The sequence below is a fragment of the Mastacembelus armatus genome, chromosome 13, assembly GCF_900324485.2.
Source record: "Mastacembelus armatus chromosome 13, fMasArm1.2, whole genome shotgun sequence".
Lineage (NCBI taxonomy): Eukaryota > Metazoa > Chordata > Actinopteri > Synbranchiformes > Mastacembelidae > Mastacembelus > Mastacembelus armatus.
In genome coordinates this window covers 12304087-12328008 of record NC_046645.1, presented here as the reverse complement: position 1 = coordinate 12328008, position 23922 = coordinate 12304087, and the positions used below count along the sequence as shown (strand labels likewise).

At 41.4% G+C, this 23922-nt stretch overlaps 2 protein-coding genes and 1 pseudogene across 2 annotated transcripts; 2 read left to right on the top strand and 1 right to left on the bottom strand.

Moving 5' to 3' along the window:
* Positions 1-137: 137 nt before the first annotated feature.
* On the bottom strand, positions 138-4366 carry LOC113124221 (extracellular calcium-sensing receptor-like). Its single transcript, XM_026296756.1, has 9 exons — positions 4122-4366; positions 3586-3880; positions 3389-3475; positions 2886-3155; positions 2370-2573; positions 1997-2272; positions 1661-1885; positions 1446-1569; positions 138-1051 (listed from the first exon to the last, which is right to left on the bottom strand). Exons 1-9 carry the CDS (start codon positions 4364-4366, stop codon positions 138-140), a joined length of 2640 nt encoding a protein of 879 aa, XP_026152541.1.
* A 2087-nt stretch (positions 4367-6453) lies between these two features.
* On the top strand, positions 6454-10677 carry LOC113124436 (extracellular calcium-sensing receptor-like; annotated as a pseudogene).
* A 5031-nt stretch (positions 10678-15708) lies between these two features.
* On the top strand, positions 15709-19863 carry LOC113124403 (extracellular calcium-sensing receptor-like). Its single transcript, XM_026297187.1, has 8 exons — positions 15709-15857; positions 16049-16343; positions 16422-16711; positions 17012-17307; positions 18105-18304; positions 18434-18655; positions 18761-18884; positions 18965-19863. The coding sequence occupies exons 1-8, from the start codon at positions 15751-15753 to the stop codon at positions 19861-19863; spliced, it is 2433 nt and encodes an 810-aa protein (XP_026152972.1). The 5' UTR covers positions 15709-15750.
* The last annotated feature ends 4059 nt before the right edge of the window (positions 19864-23922 follow it).

Genomic DNA, 23922 nt, shown 5'->3' with positions numbered 1-23922 from the left:
ACAATAATGGTGAAACACTCAGGGTTTTCACAACTTTATTCATTATTATTTACTATGTTTTAGTAAACGAAAAAAATAACTTTTATTGATTTGGAACAATTCATTCTTGAATCAATCTAAAATACAGACCATATCAATTATGTCTTAGAGGTAGCTCGACCCATGATTGCTTTCTTTGTGTTTCTCTCTGGTCTTATAAGGATTATGTAACATTTGGGTCCAAACAGTGCCACCAAGAGGCCAAAACTGGAGGCCAGAATGGCAAATACCTCCACTGCATCTGCATATTTGCCTGGAGAGTTGACATAAGCAGGGACAAACGCCACCCACACAGCACAGAAGATCAACATGCTGAAAGTGATGAGTTTGGCCTCATTGAAGTTGTCTGGAAGATTCCTTGCCAGAAATGCTAACAGGAAACTGAGGGTAGCCAGTAAGCCAATGTAGCCAAGTAACACTGCAAAACCTACTGTGGACCCAACAACACACTCATAAACTATCTTGTCATTGTAGTATTGAGTGTTTTTATGAGGAGCTGGTGAAGAAGAGACAAGCCAGACAGTGCAGATTGCTGCCTGGACAGAAGTAAGAACCATGACGGTCCCTCTCTGCTGCACAGCACCAAACCACTTGAGAGTGGCTCCACCTCCAGGCTTGGAGGCCTTGAACACAGCCAGAACCACCATGGTCTTAACCAGGATACATGAGACACAAAGCACAAAGCTGATCCCAAATGCTGCATGTCTCAGCTGACACGTCCACAGTTGTGGTCGTCCGATGAACAGCAGTGAGCAGAGGAAACACAGTTTAAGTGACACCAAGAGCAAGAAACTGAGTTCAGAATTGTTGGCACGCACCATGGGTGTGTTACGATGATAGATAAAAATCCCCAGGACAACAGCACAGATAAATGTGCCCAGCAGTGAGACAGTTGTCAAGCAGATACCCAGAGGTTCATGATAGGAGAGGAACTCTGTTTTTTTAGGAACACATTGGTCACGCTCTGTGTTGGACCAGAAATCCTCTGGACAACTTGTGCACTCCATTGAGTCTAACAAAAAGAAAAATAATGCATATATTATATGCTTATACCTAACATAGGATATTTTAATCAAAATGCCAACTGTCTTCATGTGTTTCCAGAGGTAGGTTTTGTCCTGATCTTTTCAAGGTTTCCAGTTTTGAATGCCTGAAAGTCATTGTGCTGCAATGTTTGTCATTGCTGTGCTTACTATTAGCTCAGGAGGGTGTGTCACCTATAACACAAGAGGAATCATATCATGTGATTCTTTTCTATCAATCACCAAAGAGCTTTAGCAGCAACCAGGCAGTTGCTGTTGCAATGAGATGCACATGATCCCCCTTCCTTGCTGACATTATAACTTTTCTTTAAACTACAAATTAATTATAAAATAATAAATAGCATTAATATAATTAATGCAAACCTGTTTTGTTGCTGATCTTTCCCTCAGAACAAGGGATACAGTCAAAACAGCACACTGGTTGACCCTTCTTTCTGGCCATGCGGGTACCTGGTAGGCAGCTCTCACTGCAAATTGACTGTGGTGGCTATAGGGATTGTGAGAGTTACCATTCTTGCACTCCATTTGATGGTGTTATTTATAGTTAGGCAATAATCAATAAAATCACTAGATGCAACCTGTTTAGTTTCAAAGTTCCAGAAAATTCTGTCTTCATGAAGTGTGAGTTCTTCTCCTTCAGCTGACTCTTTAACCTCACCCACATTCTGAATCTTTGTTGTGCCATCAGGAAGCCCCAGCCAGTTCATGACATCGTATATTGGTAATACATCACCGTTCTCATCAAATGACACTTCATCCCCAAATGATGTGGTGAAGTTTACTCTGTCCAAATAATATACCAGCTTCAGATGGGTGACAGAAAATAACAATGACTGTTAGAGACTCCATCCAAATATATGTCTGATTTTATGTCATTGTGAAATAATGTCTTTAAATGTAAATTGATTTCCCACCTGCCATGGCTCCAGTCTTTCCAAACTCCCACAGCTGTGCCCACTGAAAGGCCCTCTGCCTGGCTCACACTGCAGCATGTCATGAAGGGCGTAAGCCAGAGCATACACAGCCTTGTAAACATTATACTCAGGCCTGAGGTTTGAAACATCAAACAGTTCACTCTCCACATTATGGAGATTTTCCTGTCCAGTACATAGTGCTCCCCCAGCCTCCACCCAGCCTGCTGGGGATGGAGCAAATCTACACTGAAATATATCTTCCCAAAACTGATTTACCTGAAATGTAAATAAAAAAAAATATTTGTAACAAGAATGACCATACATTGTTGTTGCAAAGGTTAAAAGTTAAATTAAAATGTAAGATAAAACTCACAATACTATTTCCATAGCTGTTGTGGTATTGGTCAGGATGTATTCTTAATAGGAAATCTTTAAACCCTTTTATTTCTCCTCGACGGATGGCAATGCCCAGTGTGCCACCAAGGTATGGCATAAATTCAGGTGTCTGCAGCACATCAACTGATGTCCAAGCTTCACTGGCAATCCACTGCAGGCCTGTCATTTTCTGTCTCACCACCTGTTTATTGTATTATAAAACAAATATTTTTTTTCAGACTTTTGCAGTACTAATATAATCTAGTAAAGGTATGTCATTAAACATACAATTCTTGATTTTAGCAAGTAGAGAATATGGAATAATTTGCAGTTACAATTTATATAATTTGCAATTGCAAATTATAAATGCCATTGTGAGTACAAAAGAGAAGACACATGTAAAGACAAAAAATTAACTGTTAATAAATGAGAGAATATAATCTTTTGTTTAATAGAAAAATAGAAAATCTTTTTAAAAACAGATTTATAAATGGCACAATATTTTGGACCTAACCTCCTCCATTAGTCGATAAATGTGGATTTCATGTCCAAACACCATGACCACCTGAGCTGTGGATTTTTTCATCACATACACAATGTTCCTTAGTGCAGCTGGATCATTACCCCAGGGCAAAACCTCAATGTAGGCCAGACAACCTCCACCAGACTGAGCCAAGTCTGACTGGAAGGATCGGGCAACATGTAGTCCATAGTCATCATCACTAACCAGCAGGCCTACCCAAGTCCAGTTGAAGTGTTTTAGAATCTGAATCATAGCACGCACCTATTGGGAAAATTGTTTCAGCTTTGCATTTCTTCATGTACAATAAATTATATTTTAGCATTTCATTTAAATATGGTATATATTATACCTGACAGTACATATTTTTATTAATTATGCACAAAGCACATATTTCCTCCCAAACAGAAGTTTGTCTCATTTGGGAGACTTACATGCAAATTTACTACACTTCCTATAAAACATATTCTAGAGTTATAGTTTGCTGACAGGTTCACCTGGAAAGCATCACTAGGGATCGTCCTAAAGAAGGATGGAAAACGCTGCCGATTACTCAGGCAGGAACATGTGGCAAAATGACTCACCTGAAAAGAGACATACAGAAGCAAGTTGATACACTGGCCTATTCGACAATTAATCACCACTTAACATGACATAAAACTGCCTATCAAAAGGACAGAAAATGTAAGCTCACCATAGGTAATCTGAATAAACCCAGCACATCAGAGGTGGCAATAGAAAATGTTGAGTATGAATCACCCACAATCCCTGTGACCGGAGGAGTGCCTGAACAGTTCTCCTGAAGCAAAAACTGCTCCTCTTGACCACTGGCCAACACCAAAGCAGCACGAAATCCAATAACAAGTGCACCACAGTTGTCATAAAGACTGTATCCCAGAGTAATGTTAGGTAGTAGATAGGAGTTTCTGTTGATCTCTTCAACAGCAAAGACCATAGTCATGGCATGCCTGAACCCTTGAGTGTCAAAGCTAACACACAAAATGCCACTAACATTAATCACTAATCATTATGAAAACGCAAATATACAACCACCTTATACACAATGCCACATAAAAAAAAACCTACATTTTGTCCTACTTGGTACAGTGTTTTTAAACTTAGTATAAATATCTAAATCATGAATCATGAATAAGATCATGAATAAGATGTATAAACAATATATGATACAAATAACAGCACAGCATCAACACTGTTGTCCATTAGACTTACCCTGTGCAGGTGGGTTGACGTGGCTCTGAAGTGAATGTCCACTCAGGGAAAACAGAGGTGTAATGGACTTCAAACAGCCCACCTAGATTCACATCACCAGCTTTGTGCAACCCATTGAGAAAAAACTTTTTCCGTAATGTACAAGATGAGGAAAGAGAAGAAGACACAGTGAAGAAAAAAGAAGAAAACAAAAGCAATGTCACATTAAAAGAAATTATCAAGAAAATGTCAATAAATAACCCCATAACTGCCCTTGTCTCTTCACCTCTCTTTCTGACTTGATGCACAATAACTAAGTTTTATATACAGGGCTCTGTCATGTCGGTGCATCCTTTTTTTTGTCATTGTTTAATATTTCATACCACCCATCTGGGAAGACCATGACTCATAAGGGCAGCGCCGGTAGTGTGAAAAACAGTTTCATATGCGAATATATATATTTGTATATAGACCCCTCAGTAAATACACTAACTGATCTTAAAACAAAGATTTGGCTTCAAGAGGATACAATTTGATACTAAATGGAATTACACTGCAGGAGATGGGATCAACGTCACCTCAAGTGGAGCGGACATCGGACATGTTTTATATGTTTTTTTCTGTTCAACAAGGCTGTTTCTAGAAGTGACTTATACTCCAGTGTGACTTATAGCCCGGAAAATACAGTACATGGTCATATTCCTTTTGTCTCTTTATGAAGTGACTGTACTCTACTGGTGCCATCTTCTGGTGTGAATTTAAAACTACACTCTCCATTATAAGTCATCAGTAAACTTTAGAATTCACAGTAATTGGCACAAACACAAACTGGCTGCAGGGGCGGTTCTAGGATTTGATCTTTAGGGCGGCTTAGGCCTCACTATTGTTGCTGATAACTATTGACTACCTACCTTCTATAAGCGCGTCTATAAACGCGTCGCAAGATGTTTCATTGGGGCAGTCATAGCCTAAAGGATAGAAACTCAGATTTGTAACCCGGAAGTTGCAGGTTCGAGTCTCAAGAATTGTCGGTGGGGCGGAGTGAACAGCCAGCACTCTCTCCACTTTCAATGCCACGACTGAGGTGAGACCCTTGAGCAACCCTCAACTGCTCCCTGGGCACTGCAGCAATGGCTGTTCACTACTGTGTGTGTGCACTGGGGGGGTTAAATGCAGAGGGGAATTTTGAGTATGGGTCACCATTGATAAGACTAGTCACTTTCATTTTCTCCCACCTCCAGCTGACATACAGCACAAGCCATTGCTTGGGAGGGAAGGGCTATCACGCATGTACAGAATAGCAAAGAGAATTAAAAAAATAACAATAATAAAAATTCAGATCTTTTTTTTTTATTCGACACTGCATTTCTTAGTTATTTTCATGTTTATTTAAAAAAGTAAAAAAATTATAATTTCAATAAATTTTGATAGTTGATCATTTTAGGGGGGCTGAAATGACAGACAGAGAAAAAGGGTCTAGAACTGCCCCTGACTGGCTGGGAATATTGTTACAAAGTATTGTTCAAAATGTTTTTGTGAGTGAAAGCAGTGAGTGAATTGTGATTGCATTAATCCTTTTGCGTGTCAAGAGTTTATTATTCTTTATGTGTTTTCCAATGAATTTTAGTTACATTTTGGAATACAATCAATTTCATTTCATGAAAATATATCATCCTAGTTAAACTGCATTGATTTTGATATATTGTATATCAGACATAATGAATACATCACACATACTACAACCAAGGTGTGGAATTTAAATGACATTCCCAGCATTCCCAGCTTCATATTCAACATTTTAATAGGAACAGCCACAAACAGAACTAAAAAGGAAGACAATAATAAAAAATGAAAACAATAAAATCGTAATGTTAACTACATCTCTTTTCATGGAAGCAGCACATGTGGTGCTTCGTTTGTAATGTCAGTTAAAACCAAGCCAAACTGAGGACATGACAAAAATAGGGAAAAATCTAGTGTTTACAAAAGTAAATTCACGAAAGGAGAAAATAAACAGAGACACATTGTGGAACTTATACGTTACATTCAGCCCAACAAACTAACATATTTTGAGTTATTAAAGCAAATTGCCCCCCCTTGTCTGATGTAGGCTGAGTTTCAGCTGAGAGCAAAAACCTTTTGTGAGGAAAGCTATATAAGCAGAGAAAAAACACTTAGATGCACCTGAGAGATGGAGATGTCTTTTCTCTTTATTGGTCTGAGGTTGGCTCTGTGTTTGACTGGGTTGAACTCAGCTCTTATGTTGGATGGTTGTGGGGATGGTCTGAAACAAAGTGATGGGTGCACAGAGATTAGAGCTGCTGCTGGGGTCAGTGCTGAGGCTTTATCTGTGAAATGTAAACTGCAAGGTACCACTCTTCCTTCTGTCTTCTCAATAGATGGTGATTATGTTATTGGGGGTGTTTTCTCTATACACTATAACATGCACGCAGTGAAGCATAACTACACCACAGTGCCTGAGCCCCTGAAGTGCAGAGGGAGGTTAGTAAGGGGGAGAAGTGGTTTTGTTGTGTGGGACAGATGTTTTCATTTGATTTATGTTATTACCACACGTGTACTAACAAAAAGCTATGAATAGCATTTCTCCTACTTTTAGTATTTACTTATAAAATTATGAATTGTCTTTAATCATGTACTCTACTGTAGTCATGTACTCTGCATCAAAACAGTAACATAAGTATCCGTGTGCAGCATTGATGACCGTGAACTGCGCATTTCACGTGCAATGGTCTTTGCCATTGAGGAGATTAACAACAGTACAAAGCTGCTCCCAGGCATCAGGCTCGGTTATCAGATCTATGACTCATGTGCCTCAGTGCCCATGGCGGTGCATGTGGCATTTCAGCTTTCTAATGGTCTGGACCCTGAGTTTTATACCAGTGACAACTGCTCAAAATCTGGTATGGTGATGGCTGTTGTTGGTGAAACTGGTTCCACACCATCCATCAGCATTTCACGCATCATTGGGTCCTTTAATATTCCTCAAGTAAGTGTTTTGGATACATATTTTTTCTGTTGTTACAGAATTATACTGTATTGTCTTTTGTTTCCTTCAGGTGAGTCACTTTGCCACTTGTGCATGCCTATCCAATAAGCGTCAGTACCCAAGTTTCTTCAGAACAATTCCCAGTGACCATTTCCAGGCTGCTGCTCTGGCCAAGCTGGTGAAACACTTTGGCTGGACTTGGATAGGTGCTATCTGGTCAGATTCAGATTATGGAAATTATGGCATGGTGTCTTTTCTGGAGGCAGCACACAAAGAGGGGATCTGTGTTGATACTCTGAATCTTTCTATCGGACCAACCCACGTAGCAGGATCCAGAGAGTGGCTGATGTTATACGCAGGTTTCTACATCTCTGATTGTGTTTGTGTTCTTGTCCTGTGTGCACACACATACACACACACAGATGCACACAAAGAAAAAATGAAGCTAGAAGAAATATGTAATGCTTTTATGGTAAATTGACATGGTATCATTTTCATGTTTGTTGCTTGCATATAATAAAAATAGCCTACTCAGTGAGAGAATACTTCAGATTCAACAACTCTAAAAAATATCTACTTTTTGTGTTGGTCATTGTGAGAAATATTTGAAACAGATGTGTGCTTACCTTGGTATAATAAAATGCACTGTAATGTGTCTCCAGGTCAACAGCTATAGTTGTTGTTGCATTTGTAGCATCTGGAGACATGAGGATTCTTTTGGAGGAGCTATCTCGTGAACCTTCCCCACCTCGCCAGTGGCTAGGCAGTGAGCCCTGGGTAGCTCACCCAGACATGCATCAGTTCACCTTCTGTGATGGAGCCATCGGATTTGGGATTCAGAAATCTGTCATCCCAGGTCTGAGAAACTTCCTGCTGGATCTCTCTCCCACTAAAGTGGCAGCCTCCCCAATTCTTACTGAGTTCTGGGAGAGTGCATTCAACTGCAGACTGGAAAAAAGTAAGAGACATCTGACTTTTTTATATTATACTGTGTTGTAGTTGTTTTGTTTGTTGAATTCTTAAATTGACCCTCATGATAAAGTAGTTTAAGACCAACCTCAAACTTTTATTTGACTGTAATGAACCAAGACATGAAGTGCACCTAAGGTGGATGTCTGAAAAATCTCACTTTATATAATGGTGTATAAAACAGTCTACAGAAAAAATTATAAATAAAGATTATGAATATCATGTATCAGTTAGTGTAGATGTTTTATTTATGTTATGTCATTCTGTTGACTTGATGACTTTCAGATCACTCATATTTTAATGTTAATGTGAGCTGACATATCTAAAGTTAAAAACGGCATGGTGTACAAGTTTCACAATGAATTAGAAAAATATACATATATAGTTTTGTGCAAATCACATTCTGATCTCCTTAATATACAATAACAGAGCAAAATATAAAAACAGAAAAACAGAAAAATGAATACTAAAGTAATATGATAGTCATAGTGGGTGACATGGTGACATGTTAGTTAGCATTGTCACCTCACAGTAAGATGGTTATAGGTGGTCTTTCTGTGTGGAGTTTACATGTTCTACACGTGAATCAAGCTTTTCTATAAGTACTCTGACTTCCCCTCACACAGTGCAAACACATGCAGATTGTGATTAGGTTAATTGGTGAACGTGAGTGTGAGTTGTTGTTTGTCTCTGTATGTCAGCCCTGTGATAGACTAGCGATCTGTGGAGGGAGTAGCCCGTCTCTTGCCCATGTGTCAGTCGAGTCCAACGGTGAAGGATAAGCAGTAGTAGAGAATGGATGTGTTAATAATTGTCAAAACTAAAAAAATGTCTGTTTATAGGTGCTGCCACAGACAAAAATGTGTGTGATGGAACCGAGGACATACAGAAACTCCAGAACCCGTACACTGACACATCTCAGCTCCGAATCACTAACATGGTGTACAAGGCTGTTTATGCAATAGCACATGCCATTCATAGTGCAGTGTGTCAGGAGACTAATTCTCAGTGTGACAGACTCAGCAGGATAGAGTCCAAACAGGTCAGTTAAAGTGAATAATTGAAGAAGCCAATACCCTTCTTTAGCAATGATGTCACTTTTATGAAATTAAGAACTATTCTTATTTATTTTACACATTCTGTTGCTATTCCTCCCTCATTGTCCTCACAGGTTCTTACTCATCTGAAGAAAGTAAATTTTTCCCAAAATGGTTATCCTGTGTCATTTGATGCCAATGGGGATCCTGTGGCCACATATGAGCTGGTTAACTGACAGAAAAGTGAGAGCGGCAGCATTGTGTTGGTGACAGTAGGGCAATATGATGCATCACTGCCACTGGGCCTGGAGTTCCATATCAACAGGAACATCACCTGGGTGGAAGGCAGGACACAAGTGAGGAACAGAGATATATTCAACATTGGTGAACTGAGTCATATCAGCTGTTGTATCAAAACTGCATATCTGTGTGATTCTGTCATTGTGTATTGTGTCCGTCAGGTTCCTGTGTCAGTGTGCACTGACAGCTGTCCTAAAGGAACTCATAAAGTGCTGCAGAAAGGAAAACCCATCTGCTGTTATGATTGTGTACCATGTCCTGAGGGAGAGATTAGCAATGCTACAGGTAAAATCCATTGTTTTCTCATGTATATCACCACATCAATGATGTGACTGCTAAAGGTCCTTTTTGATTTATATTTTCAGATTCCACTGATTGTTTCCCTTGTCCCAATGAGTTCTGGCCTAATGCAGAGAAAGACACATGTTTTCCCAAGCCTGTAGAGTTTCTTTCCTTCAGTGAGATCCTGGGAGTCATCCTGGCTACGTTCTCAGTTGGTGGTGCCTGTCTGGCCATTATAACAGCGACTATATTCTTTCAACACAGAACATCCCCGATTGTCAGGGCCAACAACTCTGAGCTGAGCTTCCTGCTGCTCTTCTCCCTGACTCTGTGTTTCTTATGTTCATTAACTTTCATTGGAGCACCCTCTGAGTGGTCCTGCATGCTGCGCCACACAGCGTTTGGGATCACCTTTGTCCTCTGTATCTCTTGTGTTCTGGGGAAAACTATGGTGGTGTTAATGGCCTTCAAAGCTACACTTCCAGGTAGTAATGTCATGAAATGGTTTGGTCCTACCCAGCAAAGAATGACTGTAATATTATTTACATTTATCCAAGTTTTAATATGTACTGTTTGGTTGATTGTTAGTCCCCCTTTTCCAATGAAAAACCTCACCATATACAAAGAAAGAATCATCCTGGAGTGTGCGTTAGGCTCAGCTATTGGGTTCTGGGCTGTGCTCGGGTACATAGGTCTGCTGGCTGTCTTTTGCTTTGTGTTAGCTGTCCTGGCCCGGAAACTGCCTGATAATTTTAATGAAGCCAAGTTTATCACCTTCAGCATGCTGATATTCTGTGCAGTCTGGATCACTTTTATCCCAGCATATGTCAGCTCTCCTGGGAAGTTTACTGTGGCTGTGGAGATATTTGCCATTCTGGCCTCCAGTTTTGGGCTAATATTGTGTATATTTGCTCCAAAGTGTTTCATCATTTTGTTTAAGCCAGAGAAGAACACCAAGAAACATCTGATGAACAAAAATTAATCCTAGTACAGTTTCTGAGGTTTGGAAATAGGATATAAACATTTCATCTTCTTGTTGTTCCAAACTTCAAAATTTACTTTATTTTGCATTTGTTCTGATGTTGTTAGTACTATGTTATCTTGAAATTTTGTGAATATCCTTTTAAGATATCGTTTCATTTATAATTACATTTTCATTCTGTGTTAAAAAATAGAAGTAAAAAATCTAAAATGTGACAGAATTCATCTCTTTATATTTTGACATCAATATTGGATGAGATTCATTGGTCTGGCCAGCCAGACTCTTTTTCTGTTCTACACAAAGAATTAGTCTGGAATCGCTTTGGCTGAGATCGACTTCCAGGGGGCAGGCTAATGGACACAGAATAAACCAGTCAGAGAAAAGAACGATATGACGTGAGCAAAGCCGACAGTGAGATAAGTCAATGGTGTACCATAGCGCAGGGATGCTAGTGAATCACTGTTGTTGTTATTGTTGTAAACACATGAGAATACACAGTTGGAGCTGGCATAGAGCAAAGTTCCGAACAAGTCAGTGTGTATGTGCAAGATTTTGTCAAGTTCGAGAAGAAAATAAATTTTTTTACTGTCCGAAACCATACAAAATGCTTCTTCACCTGCACAACGTGCCATCCTCCAAACGCACAGAAAAAGTGAGTAAATTCTATAATGAAGCTTGAAATTTTATGCCACTTCTCGGAGGCGTGCACATAATTATCTGGCTCACCTCAGATTATTTCCATATGAACAGTGTGCTCAGTGCGAGGTGGAATCACATTAGCTATAATGAGGTGAGACAGGACAAACCGTACCGCTCCTTACTTTCATATGGATTGGTTTTATTGCTATATGAGTGTTTAAAATAGGTAAGTAGGACCTTTACAGATTCTAATGATATATTGCTCTTATCTGTAAGATCAAGACTGACAGCAGTAATTTAAGTTCATTTCAGCATATCAGGAGAAGATGCCATCAAAACACTCGTGTTGTCGACCCCTGAGGGGTTAAATCTGATTGGACGACGGTGAGCCGTAAAGGCCATGCCCCATTACAGTTAAACCGCTGTGATGGACACGGCTCATTTGAAGAGTCCCTATGGCAGGGGTCCACACCCACATTCTTCGCCCGTTTATGCGTGCTGCTGACTGGCAGTCATAACACCCTCACGTCTCAGTGAGGGAGGGCATCAGTAGGACCGATGCGATTGATGTAAGATTGCCTGGGGAAAACTCCTGCATCAGGTCATCAGGTAAGGTAAACAGGCTCCGTATTTCCCATCTCCTCAGGTTTCCAGAGCTGTCTCCATGCACTCCAGGGTATGGGTCCCAGAAGCCAGCTAGTGAGCTAGAAGTCAAAAATTATAGTGATTTCTTGATCCCTGAGGAGAAAATGAAGAAGTTTCCTGTACTGGGGAATGGTCGGGTCAGATATTACAAAATTAACCAGTCATTCTGGCAAACGCAATGTGAAATCTGGGTCATCATGACCATGTAAAAGATTCCTGACCTGCACTGATTTCTAAGCTATTCCAAATCAAGCAAAAAACTCCTCTCCCTCGATTGCCTGGAAATAACGGGTGTAGAGGAATGGTTGCATCCTACGCTAGCACTTTGGAAAAGTAACCCCCCTCGTCGTCCACTCATGTATATTCACCCATAGCATCTGTGTGAGTCAAGACTTATGGAACCCTGCAGAATGGTGGCTAGGAAGGGAAGGGGGCAATAGGCAGAGTGGAGATGAGGTTGGTGTGTGGAGACACTGACCCATGTAATCGAAAAATGATTTTCAATGATTGATTATTCTTACCGATGTCATGATTTGTGTATCAATTTGTATGGATCACAACCCCGTCTAACACAAGTACCCAGGACACTGAAGCAGAGTATACCAAGGTTTATTAAATGCAGTACAATGAATGAAATGTGGATCGTGGTTGAAGGCCAATGGTGATGAGTGATGATCCAAGAAGAGTCGGCAGGTGGTGGTTTCTCCGACGGCCAGTACCGGTACAGCCGGGCTGGTTCTCGGAGATGGAGGTGATATGTCCGTCTCGGGTCCGCAGAGCAATATCTGACGGTGTATGGGTCCCTCTGGGGCCTACCAGAGGCCGGGCTCTCTCCAGGCTCGGAAAACAGGAAACAGATAAGAGAACCAGGTTAATAAAGGAAAGACACAGCAACAGAAACAGTTCTCGCACCTGAACCTCCTCCGGAGCGGGGAGCACAATATGTGCCTGTTTAGTGTCAACGAACAGTCAAAATAGTAATCCACTAGAGAGAAAGCGTCCCCCACGCCGAGTCTATTCCTCTCCGTGGGTCCGATAGTACAGTGCAAGGTCCATAGCTAGCTCCTCCGAGCCGTATCCACTTAACCAAAAGAACAGAAAAACGCTGGTCACATTGGTGACTCCTCCGATCTCCAGTAGTGCCGGGAGCTAATCGGCTTCCTCGAGAAGGGTCTAACACAGTCACCGAAAAGAATGAAAAGTCACTTGCCGTAAGCTGATGATTCCTCCGATCAAAGCAAACAATTAACCACCGAGCATATACTGCCGGAACGTGAATCCTCACGGGAGTAATGCGAACAAACAATCCGGCGATCTGTGTCCCCACGATCCCTGCTACTTAAGCCAGGTCCGCAGGTGACACAGATCAGTAATCAAACCAAGCTCAGGACAGAGCACCCAAAACATTTCCCCTTGTCCCTTCAAAATAAAATCCCCGAACCGGAAGCCTAGTTTCGGGGATATGACAACCGATTTTGATTTTTATCAGGTGTCACTGTATTCTTGATTTTTACAGGTTGATTCACAGAGTTTACTAAGGAGCTGATGTGTTTTCATAGTCATATCTCATGTTTAGTATAGTCTAGTATAGTCTGGTACAAAGGGACACAGTGTTCTTAAGGATGTTGGTGAGGAGTATCTGGGAGAAAGGTTCCTTAGGACACTAGGCGTGAGGAAGGGACAAGTATAACAGAGCACACCCAGAATGGAGGGTTAACTATCGAATGAAAATATAGGATTTTGGAAAATAGCCTTATTAGGGAATAACTTTGTGTCTACTCTGTATCTGATTATGTGAATGATTATTTGATTTACTTTGCACTGCCCCGGGTGTGTGTGCACGGTGTGTGTGTTCACTTGCTGTGTGTGTGCACTTGGGATTGGGTTAAATGCAGAGCACAAATTCCGAGTATGGGTCACCATACTTGGCCAGTTAAGTCACTTTCACTTTCACTTTCACTTTCACTTCACATGTCTGTTTAAGTAGCGGCCTGAGCCCAGTAGGAGCTGAGCAACTGGGGAAGACTCTGATTGTGTTCTAGTGTGTGTTCTGGTCCTTTCTTGCAAGAAATATATTCTGAAAAAGACAGTCTGTCTGCACTCTCTTTATTGGTCACCCAAAGGTTTTTTGCCACAACACCCTTTATTGCTACGGGTTCTCTTGTGGACAAGCCGCCTCTAGAGGGCCCAGCTGAGATAAGCGTGGAGATGTGAAAGTGGGGTGAGGATGTGTGCTGCTTGTACTTGGCATGCTTGCTCTCACCAGCGTGGTGGGATGCGTGTGCAAACACTGCCATGGCTGCCTTATGAGCGGCAGGGGTCAGCTGTACCACAGAAGAAAAAAAATGCCCTTAGCAACAGTAACAGAACATTTATTGTACACCCAAATACACGCAAACGTTAACCTCTTTATTAACAGTTGGGAGCTAGGCCTCGGGGTCGGCTGCTGGCTAGGTGGCCTGGTGGTACCCGCCCACTAGTTTTACTGTTAACCCATCCTTGGGAGGGAGGGGGAGGGTGCGGTAGTACTTCGCTGCAAAGCACTCTCTAAGTTAGGGATGTTGGGAAAAACCCATTGCTGTCAGACCGTTTATGTGAATAATGGGCGAAAAGGTGGAGGCTGGGGCCTTTAGATTTGTGGGCTTGCTAGTTGCAGAACAGACACAAATGGTGACGGTTAGAGACCTAAGCCAGACTTTGAAATTTTAATGTTATTCACTTTACGTGCCAGCGTTAATAATGTTGTGGCTAATCAGTGTGTATGGGATCTACAGTATGTGGACATGACTGAGGTCCTTTGGTTTGGAAATGGGGCCTGTACTAGGGGGGCATTGACAATTTTTACATAAGTGCACTATTGTGAGGATGGGATGGGGCCCATGAGGAACAGCACAGCTGCATCTCAGATGGACAGAACTTTGGCTACACAAAAATTGAATTAACTATTTTGTCATTTAACAAACTTATTTATTTAATATTTTCTAAAAACATACAGTACAATACTAGTATCTTGCAATTCAATAACCTATTGGGTAGAAAAGACAAAAACAGATATAAAATAACATAAAATAAAATAAACCCTTGTACCCTAAGTACAATGTTTGCTAAAACAAAGAGTCACCATCATGGTTATAGGCCAAATCTGTTGGACACACAAGGTATTTGACTCATGAATCTGAAATGAATCTGAAATGAAATGAAGCTCTCAATATGCTTTGTAATCACAAAGAAAACAAGTTTAAACAAAACAAAGGCAAACAAGCTCTGATGGACATACAGATATAAACAAAAATACAGGCACTGTGTGATTGTTTTGGTGTAAAGTGTTCTGTAGTTCCACCCAATCGGGAGAAAAAGAAAAAGTGGGTGATAACTGATAATTAAATTGGTAAAATACAGCACACACTATAGTAACCATACTGTGCAACCTACATACAGCCCAACAAAATAAAATATTTGAACTTAAAGACAGAAAACTTAGAAAAGACATCCTCTGTCTTTTGAAAGATTACAGCAGAAGGAGGGATTACCTGAAAAGCTATATAAACCACTAAAAACGCACTAATGTTCACATGCACTTTTGGGATGGAGATCTCTTTTCTCTTTATTGGTCTGAGGTTGGCTCTGTGTTTTTATGGGTTGAACTCAGCTCTTACGTTGAATGGTTGTGGGGATGGTCTGAAACAAAGTGATGGGTGCACAGAGATTAGAGCTGCTGCTGGGGTCAGTGCTGAGGCTTTATCTGTGAAATGTAAACTGCAAGGTACCACACTTCCTTCTGCCTTCTCAATGGATGGTGATTATGTTATTGGGGGTGTTTTCTCTATACACTATAACATGCACGCAGTGAAGCATAACTACACCACAGTGCCTGAGCCACTGAAGTGCACAGGGAGGTAAGTAAGGGGGAGAAGTGGTTTTGTTGTGTGGGACAGATGTTTTCATTTAATTTATGTTATTACCATATGTGTACTAACAAAAAGCTATGAATAGCATTTCTCCTGCTTTTAGTATTTACTTATAAAATTATGAATTATCTTTATCATGTACTTTGCATCAAAACAGTAATATAAGTATCTCTGTGCAGCATTGCCACCCGTGAACTGCGCATTTCACGTGCAATGGTCTTTGCCATCGAGGAGATTAACAACAGTACAAAACTGCTCCCAGGCATCAGGCTCGGTTATCAGATCTATGACTCATGTGCCTCAGTGCCCATGGCGGTGCATGTGGCATTTCAGCTTTCTAATGGTCTGGACCCTGAGTTTTATACCAGTGACAACTGCTCAAAATCTGGTATGGTGATGGCTGTTGTTGGTGAAACTGGTTCCACACCATCCATCAGCATTTCACGCATCATTGGATCCTTTAATATTCCTCAAGTAAGTGTTTTGGATTTTTTTTTTTTTTTTTACTCTGTTGTTACAGAATTATACTGTATTGTCTTTTGTTTCCTTCAGGTGAGTCACTTTGCCACTTGTGCATGCCTATCCAATAAGCGTCAGTACCCAAGTTTCTTCAGAACAATTCCCAGTGACCATTTCCAGGCTGCTGCTCTGGCCAAGCTGGTGAAACACTTTGGCTGGACTTGGATAGGTGCTGTCCGGTCAGATTCAGATTATGGAAATAATGGCATGGCATCTTTTCTGGAGGCAGCACACAAAGAGGGGATCTGTGTTGAATACTCTGAATCTTTCTATCGGACCAACCCACGTAGCAGGATCCAGAGAGTGGCTGATGTTATCCGCAGGTTTCTACATCTCTGATTTTGCTTGTGTTCTTGTCCTGTGTGCACACACATACACACACACATATGGACACAAAGAAAAAACGAAGCTAGAAATATGTAACGGTTTTATGGCAAATTGACATGGTATCATTTTCATGTTTGTTGCTTGCATATAATAAAAATAGCCTACTCAGTGAGAGAATACTTCAGATTCAACGACTCTAAAAAATAACTACTTTTTGTGTTGGTCATTGTAAGAAATATTTGAAACAGATGTGTGCTTGCCTTGGTATAATAAAATGCACTGTAATGTGTCTCCAGGTCAACAGCTATAGTTGTTGTTGCATTTGCAGCATCTGGAGACATGAAGATTCTTTTGGAGGAGCTGTCTCGTGAACCTTCCCCACCTCGTCAGTGGATAGGCAGTGAGGCCTGGGTAACTCACCCAGACATGCATCACTTCACCTTCTGTGATGGAGCCATCGGATTTGGGATTCAGAAATCTGTCATCCCAGGTCTGAGAAACTTCCTGTTGGATCTCTCTCCCACTAAAGTGGCAGCCTCCCCAATTCTTACTGAGTTCTGGGAGAGTGCATTCAACTGCAGACTGGAAAAAAGTGAGAGACATCTGACTTTTTTATATTATACTGTGTTGTAGTTGTTTTGTTTGTTGAATTCTTAAATTGACCCTCATGATAAAGTAGTTTAAGACCAACCTCAAACTTTTATTTGACTGTAATGAAAAAAGACATGAAGTCCACCTAAGGTGGATGTCTGAAAAATCTCACTTTATATAATGGTGTATAAAACAGTCTACAGAAAAAATTATAAATAAAGATTATGAATATCATGTATCAGTTAGTGTAGATGTTTTATTTATGTTATGTCATTCTGTTGACTTGATGACTTTCAGATCACTCATATTTTAATGTTAATGTGAGCTGACATATCTAAAGTTAAAAACGGCATGGTGTACAAGTTTCACAAAGAATTAGAAAAATATACATATATAGTTTTGTGCAAATCACATTCTGATCTCCTTAATATTCAGTAACAGAGCAAAATATAAAAACAGAAAAATGAATACTAAAGTAATATGATAGTCATAGTGGGTGACATGGTGACATGTTAGTTAGCATTGTCACCTCACAGTAAGATGGTTATAGGTGGTCTTTCTGTGTGGAGTTTACATGTTCTACACATGTATCAGGGGTTTTCTTTAGGTACTCTGACTTCCCCCACACAGTGCAAACACATGCAGATTATGATTAGGTTAATTGGTGAATGTGAGTGTGAGTTGTTGTTTGTCTCTGTATCTCAGCCCATGTGTCAGTCAAGTCCAACTGTGAAGGATAAGCAATAGAGAATGGATGTGTAGATAATTGTCAAAACTAAAATCTCTGTATGTTTGTAGGTGCTGCCACAGACAAAAATGTGTGTGATGGAACCGAGGACATACAGAAACTCCAGAACCCGTACACTGACACATCTCAGCTCCGAATCACTAACATGGTGTACAAGGCTGTTTATGCAATAGCACATGCCATTCATAATGCATTGTGTCAGGAGACTAATTCTCAGTGTGACAGACTCAGCAGGATAGAGTCCAAACAGGTCAGTTAAAGTGAATAATTGAAGAAGCCAATACCCTTCTTTAGCAATGATGTCACTTTTATGAAATTAAGAACTATTCTTATTTATTTTACACAGTTTTTTGCTATTCCTCACTCATTGTCCTCACAGGTTCTTACTCATCTGAAGAAAGTAAACTTTTCCCAAAATGGTTATCCTGTGTCATTTGATGCCAATGGGGATCCTGTGGCCACATATGAGCTGGTTAACTGGCAGAAAAGTGAGAGTGGCAGCATTGTGTTTGTGACAGTAGGGCAATATGATGCATCACTGCCACTGGGCCAGGAGTTCCATATCAACAGGAACATCACCTGGGTGGAAGGCAGGACACAAGTGAGGAACAGAGATATATTCAACATTGGTGAACTGAGTCATATCAGCTGTTGTATCAAAACTGCATATCTGTGTGATTCTGTCATTGTGTATTGTGTCCGTCAGGTTCCTGTGTCAGTGTGCACTGACAGCTGTCCTAAAGGAACTCATAAAGTGCTGCAGAAAGGAAAACCCATCTGCTGTTATGATTGTGTACCATGTCCTGAGGGAGAGATTAGCAATGCTACAGGTAAAATCCATTGTTTTCTCATGTATATCACCACATCAATGATGTGACTGCTAAAGGTCCTTTTTGATTTATATTTTCAGATTCCACTGATTGTTTCCCTTGTCCCAATGAGTTCTGGCCTAATGCAGAGAAAGACACATGTTTTCCCAAGCCTGTAGAGTTTCTTTCCTTCAGTGAGATCCTGGGAGTCATCCTGGCTACGTTCTCAGTTGGTGGTGCCTGTCTGGCCATTATAACAGCGACTATATTCTTTCAACACAGAACATCCCCGATTGTCAGGGCCAACAACTCTGAGCTGAGCTTCCTGCTGCTCTTCTCCCTGACTCTGTGTTTCTTATGTTCATTAACTTTCATTGGAGCACCCTCTGAGTGGTCCTGCATGCTGCGCCACACAGCGTTTGGGATCACCTTTGTCCTCTGTATCTCTTGTGTTCTGGGGAAAACTATGGTGGTGTTAATGGCCTTCAAAGCTACACTTCCAGGTAGTAATGTCATGAAATGGTTTGGTCCTACCCAGCAAAGAATGACTGTAATATTATTTACATTTATCCAAGTTTTAATATGTACTGTTTGGTTGATTGTTAGTCCCCCTTTTCCAATGAAAAACTTCACCATATACAAAGAAAGAATCATCCTGGAGTGTGCGTTAGGCTCAGCTATTGGGTTCTGGGCTGTGCTCGGGTACATAGGCCTGCTGGCTGTCTTTTGCTTTGTGTTAGCTGTCCTGGCCCGGAAACTGCCTGATAATTTTAATGAAGCCAAGTTTATCACCTTCAGCATGCTGATATTCTGTGCAGTCTGGATCACTTTTATCCCAGCATATGTCAGCTCTCCTGGGAAGTTTACTGTGGCTGTGGAGATATTTGCCATTCTGGCCTCCAGTTTTGGGCTAATATTGTGTATATTTGCTCCAAAGTGTTTCATCATTTTGTTTAAGCCAGAGAAGAACACCAAGAAACATCTGATGAACAAAAATTAATCCTAGTACAGTTTCTGAGGTTTGGAAATAGGATATAAACATTTCATCTTCTTGTTGTTCCAAACTTCAAAATTTACTTTATTTTGCATTTGTTCTGATGTTGTTAGTATTATGTTATCTTGAAATTTTGTGAATATCCTTTTAAGATATCGTTTCATTTATAATTACATTTTCATTCTGTGTTAAAAAATAGAAGTAAAAAATCTAAAATGTGACAGAATTCATCTCTTTATATTTTGACATCAATATTGGATGAGATTCATTGGTCTGGCCAGCCAGACTCTTTTTCTGTTCTACACAAAGAATTAGTCTGGAATCGCTTTGGCTGAGATCGACTTCCAGGGGGCAGGCTAATGGACACAGAATAAACCAATCAGAGAAAAGAACGATATGACGTGAGCAAAGCCGACAGTGAGATAAGTCAATGGTGTACCATAGCGCAGGGATGCTAGTGAATCACTGTTGTTGTTATTGTTGTAAACACATGAGAATACACAGTTGGAGCTGGCATAGAGCAAAGTTCCGAACAAGTCAGTGTGTATGTGCAAGATTTTGTCAAGTTCGAGAAGAAAATAAATTTTTTTACTGTCCGAAACCATACAAAATGCTTCTTCACCTGCACAACGTGCCATCCTCCAAACGCACAGAAAAAGTGAGTAAATTCTATAATGAAGCTTGAAATTTTATGCCACTTCTCGGAGGCGTGCACATAATTATCTGGCTCACCTCAGATTATTTCCATATGAACAGTGTGCTCAGTGCGAGGTGGAATCACATTAGCTATAATGAGGTGAGACAGGACAAACCGTACCGCTCCTTACTTTCATATGGATTGGTTTTATTGCTATTATGAGTGTTTACAAATAGAAGTAGACCTTTTACAGATTCTAATGATATATTGCTCTTATCTGTACGATCAAGACTGACAGAGTAATTTAAGTTCATTTCAGCATTATCAGGAGAAGATGCCACAAAACACTCGTGTTTGTCGACCCCTGAGGGTTAAATCTGATTGGACGACGGGAGCGTAAAGCCTGCCCCATTACAGTTAAACCGCTGTGATTGGCACGGCTCATTTGAAAGAGTCCCTATGGCAGGGGTCCACACCCACATTCTTTCGCCCGTTTATGCGTGCTGCTGACTGGGCAGTCATAACACCCTCACGTCTCAGTGAGGGAGGCATCAGTAGACCGATGCGATTGATGTAAGATTGCCTTGGGGAAAACTCCTGCCTCAGGTCATCAGGGTAAGAAACAGCTCCCTTATTTCCCATCTCCTCAGGGTTTCCAGAGCTGTCTCCATGCACTCCAGGTATGGGTCCAGAAGCCAGCTAGTGAGCTAGAAGTCAAAAATTATAGTGATTTCTTGATCCCTGAGGAGAAAATGAAGAAGTTTGCACTTTGGAAAAGTAACCCCCCTCGTCGTCCACTCATGTATATTCACCCATAGCATCTGTGTGAGTCAAGACTTATGGAACCCTGCAGAATGGTGGCTAGGAAGGGAAGGGGGCAATAGGCAGAGTGGAGATGAGGTTGGTGTGTGGAGACACTGACCCATGTAATCGAAAAATGATTTTCAATGATTGATTATTCTTACCGATGTCATGATTTGTGTATCAATTTGTATGGATCACAACCCCGTCTAACACAAGTACCCAGGACACTGAAGCAGAGTATACCAAGGTTTATTAAATGCAGTACAATGAATGAAATGTGGATCGTGGTTGAAGGCCAATGGTGATGAGTGATGATCCAAGAAGAGTCGGCAGGTGGTGGTTTCTCCGACGGCCAGTACCGGTACAGCCGGGCTGGTTCTCGGAGATGGAGGTGATATGTCCGTCTCGGGTCCGCAGAGCAATATCTGACGGTGTATGGGTCCCTCTGGGGCCTACCAGAGGCCGGGCTCTCTCCAGGCTCGGAAAACAGGAAACAGATAAGAGAACCAGGTTAATAAAGGAAAGACACAGCAACAGAAACAGTTCTCGCACCTGAACCTCCTCCGGAGCGGGGAGCACAATAGGTGCCTGTTTAGTGTCAACGAACAGTCAAAATAGTAATCCACTAGAGAGAAAGCGTCCCCCACGCCGAGTCTATTCCTCTCCGTGGGTCCGATAGTACAGTGCAAGGTCCATAGCTAGCTCCTCCGAGCCGTATCCACTTAACCAAAAGAACAGAAAAACGCTGGTCACATTGGTGACTCCTCCGATCTCCAGTAGTGCCGGGAGCTAATCGGCTTCCTCGAGAAGGGTCTAACACAGTCACCGAAAAGAATGAAAAGTCACTTGCCGTAAGCTGATGATTCCTCCGATCAAAGCAAACAATTAACCACCGAGCATATACTGCCGGAACGTGAATCCTCACGGGAGTAATGCGAACAAACAATCCGGCGATCTGTGTCCCCACGATCCCTGCTACTTAAGCCAGGTCCGCAGGTGACACAGATCAGTAATCAAACCAAGCTCAGGACAGAGCACCCAAAACATTTCCCCTTGTCCCTTCAAAATAAAATCCCCGAACCGGAAGCCTAGTTTCGGGGATATGACAACCGATTTTGATTTTTATCAGGTGTCACTGTATTCTTGATTTTTACAGGTTGATTCACAGAGTTTACTAAGGAGCTGATGTGTTTTCATAGTCATATCTCATGTTTAGTATAGTCTAGTATAGTCTGGTACAAAGGGACACAGTGTTCTTAAGGATGTTGGTGAGGAGTATCTGGGAGAAAGGTTCCTTAGGACACTAGGCGTGAGGAAGGGACAAGTATAACAGAGCACACCCAGAATGGAGGGTTAACTATCGAATGAAAATATAGGATTTTGGAAAATAGCCTTATTAGGGAATAACTTTGTGTCTACTCTGTATCTGATTATGTGAATGATTATTTGATTTACTTTGCACTGCCCCGGGTGTGTGTGCACGGTGTGTGTGTTCACTTGCTGTGTGTGTGCACTTGGGATTGGGTTAAATGCAGAGCACAAATTCCGAGTATGGGTCACCATACTTGGCCAGTTAAGTCACTTTCACTTTCACTTTCACTTTCACTTCACATGTCTGTTTAAGTAGCGGCCTGAGCCCAGTAGGAGCTGAGCAACTGGGGAAGACTCTGATTGTGTTCTAGTGTGTGTTCTGGTCCTTTCTTGCAAGAAATATATTCTGAAAAAGACAGTCTGTCTGCACTCTCTTTATTGGTCACCCAAAGGTTTTTTGCCACAACACCCTTTATTGCTACGGGTTCTCTTGTGGACAAGCCGCCTCTAGAGGGCCCAGCTGAGATAAGCGTGGAGATGTGAAAGTGGGGTGAGGATGTGTGCTGCTTGTACTTGGCATGCTTGCTCTCACCAGCGTGGTGGGATGCGTGTGCAAACACTGCCATGGCTGCCTTATGAGCGGCAGGGGTCAGCTGTACCACAGAAGAAAAAAAATGCCCTTAGCAACAGTAACAGAACATTTATTGTACACCCAAATACACGCAAACGTTAACCTCTTTATTAACAGTTGGGAGCTAGGCCTCGGGGTCGGCTGCTGGCTAGGTGGCCTGGTGGTACCCGCCCACTAGTTTTACTGTTAACCCATCCTTGGGAGGGAGGGGGAGGGTGCGGTAGTACTTCGCTGCAAAGCACTCTCTAAGTTAGGGATGTTGGGAAAAACCCATTGCTGTCAGACCGTTTATGTGAATAATGGGCGAAAAGGTGGAGGCTGGGGCCTTTAGATTTGTGGGCTTGCTAGTTGCAGAACAGACACAAATGGTGACGGTTAGAGACCTAAGCCAGACTTTGAAATTTTAATGTTATTCACTTTACGTGCCAGCGTTAATAATGTTGTGGCTAATCAGTGTGTATGGGATCTACAGTATGTGGACATGACTGAGGTCCTTTGGTTTGGAAATGGGGCCTGTACTAGGGGGGCATTGACAATTTTTACATAAGTGCACTATTGTGAGGATGGGATGGGGCCCATGAGGAACAGCACAGCTGCATCTCAGATGGACAGAACTTTGGCTACACAAAAATTGAATTAACTATTTTGTCATTTAACAAACTTATTTATTTAATATTTTCTA

What these genes read in the sequence shown, in the direction of transcription:
- LOC113124221 (XM_026296756.1), bottom strand. Translation starts at nt 4,366, where the DNA reads ATGGGGTTATTTATTGACATTTTCTTGATAATTTCTTTTAATGTGACA. An exon ending in CGTCAACCCACCTGCACAGG is followed by an intron (nt 3,881 to 4,121) that starts GTAAGTCTAATG and finishes TTTGTGTGTTAG; the next exon opens with CTTTGACACTCAAGGGTTCA. An exon ending in TCCCTAGTGATGCTTTCCAG is followed by an intron (nt 3,156 to 3,388) that starts GTGAACCTGTCA and finishes TTTTCCCAATAG; the next exon opens with GTGCGTGCTATGATTCAGAT.
- LOC113124403 (XM_026297187.1), top strand. Translation starts at nt 15,751, where the DNA reads ATGGATGGTGATTATGTTATTGGGGGTGTTTTCTCTATACACTATAAC. An exon ending in GCAGGATAGAGTCCAAACAG is followed by an intron (nt 18,305 to 18,433) that starts GTCAGTTAAAGT and finishes TTGTCCTCACAG; the next exon opens with GTTCTTACTCATCTGAAGAA. An exon ending in AGAGATTAGCAATGCTACAG is followed by an intron (nt 18,885 to 18,964) that starts GTAAAATCCATT and finishes TTATATTTTCAG; the next exon opens with ATTCCACTGATTGTTTCCCT.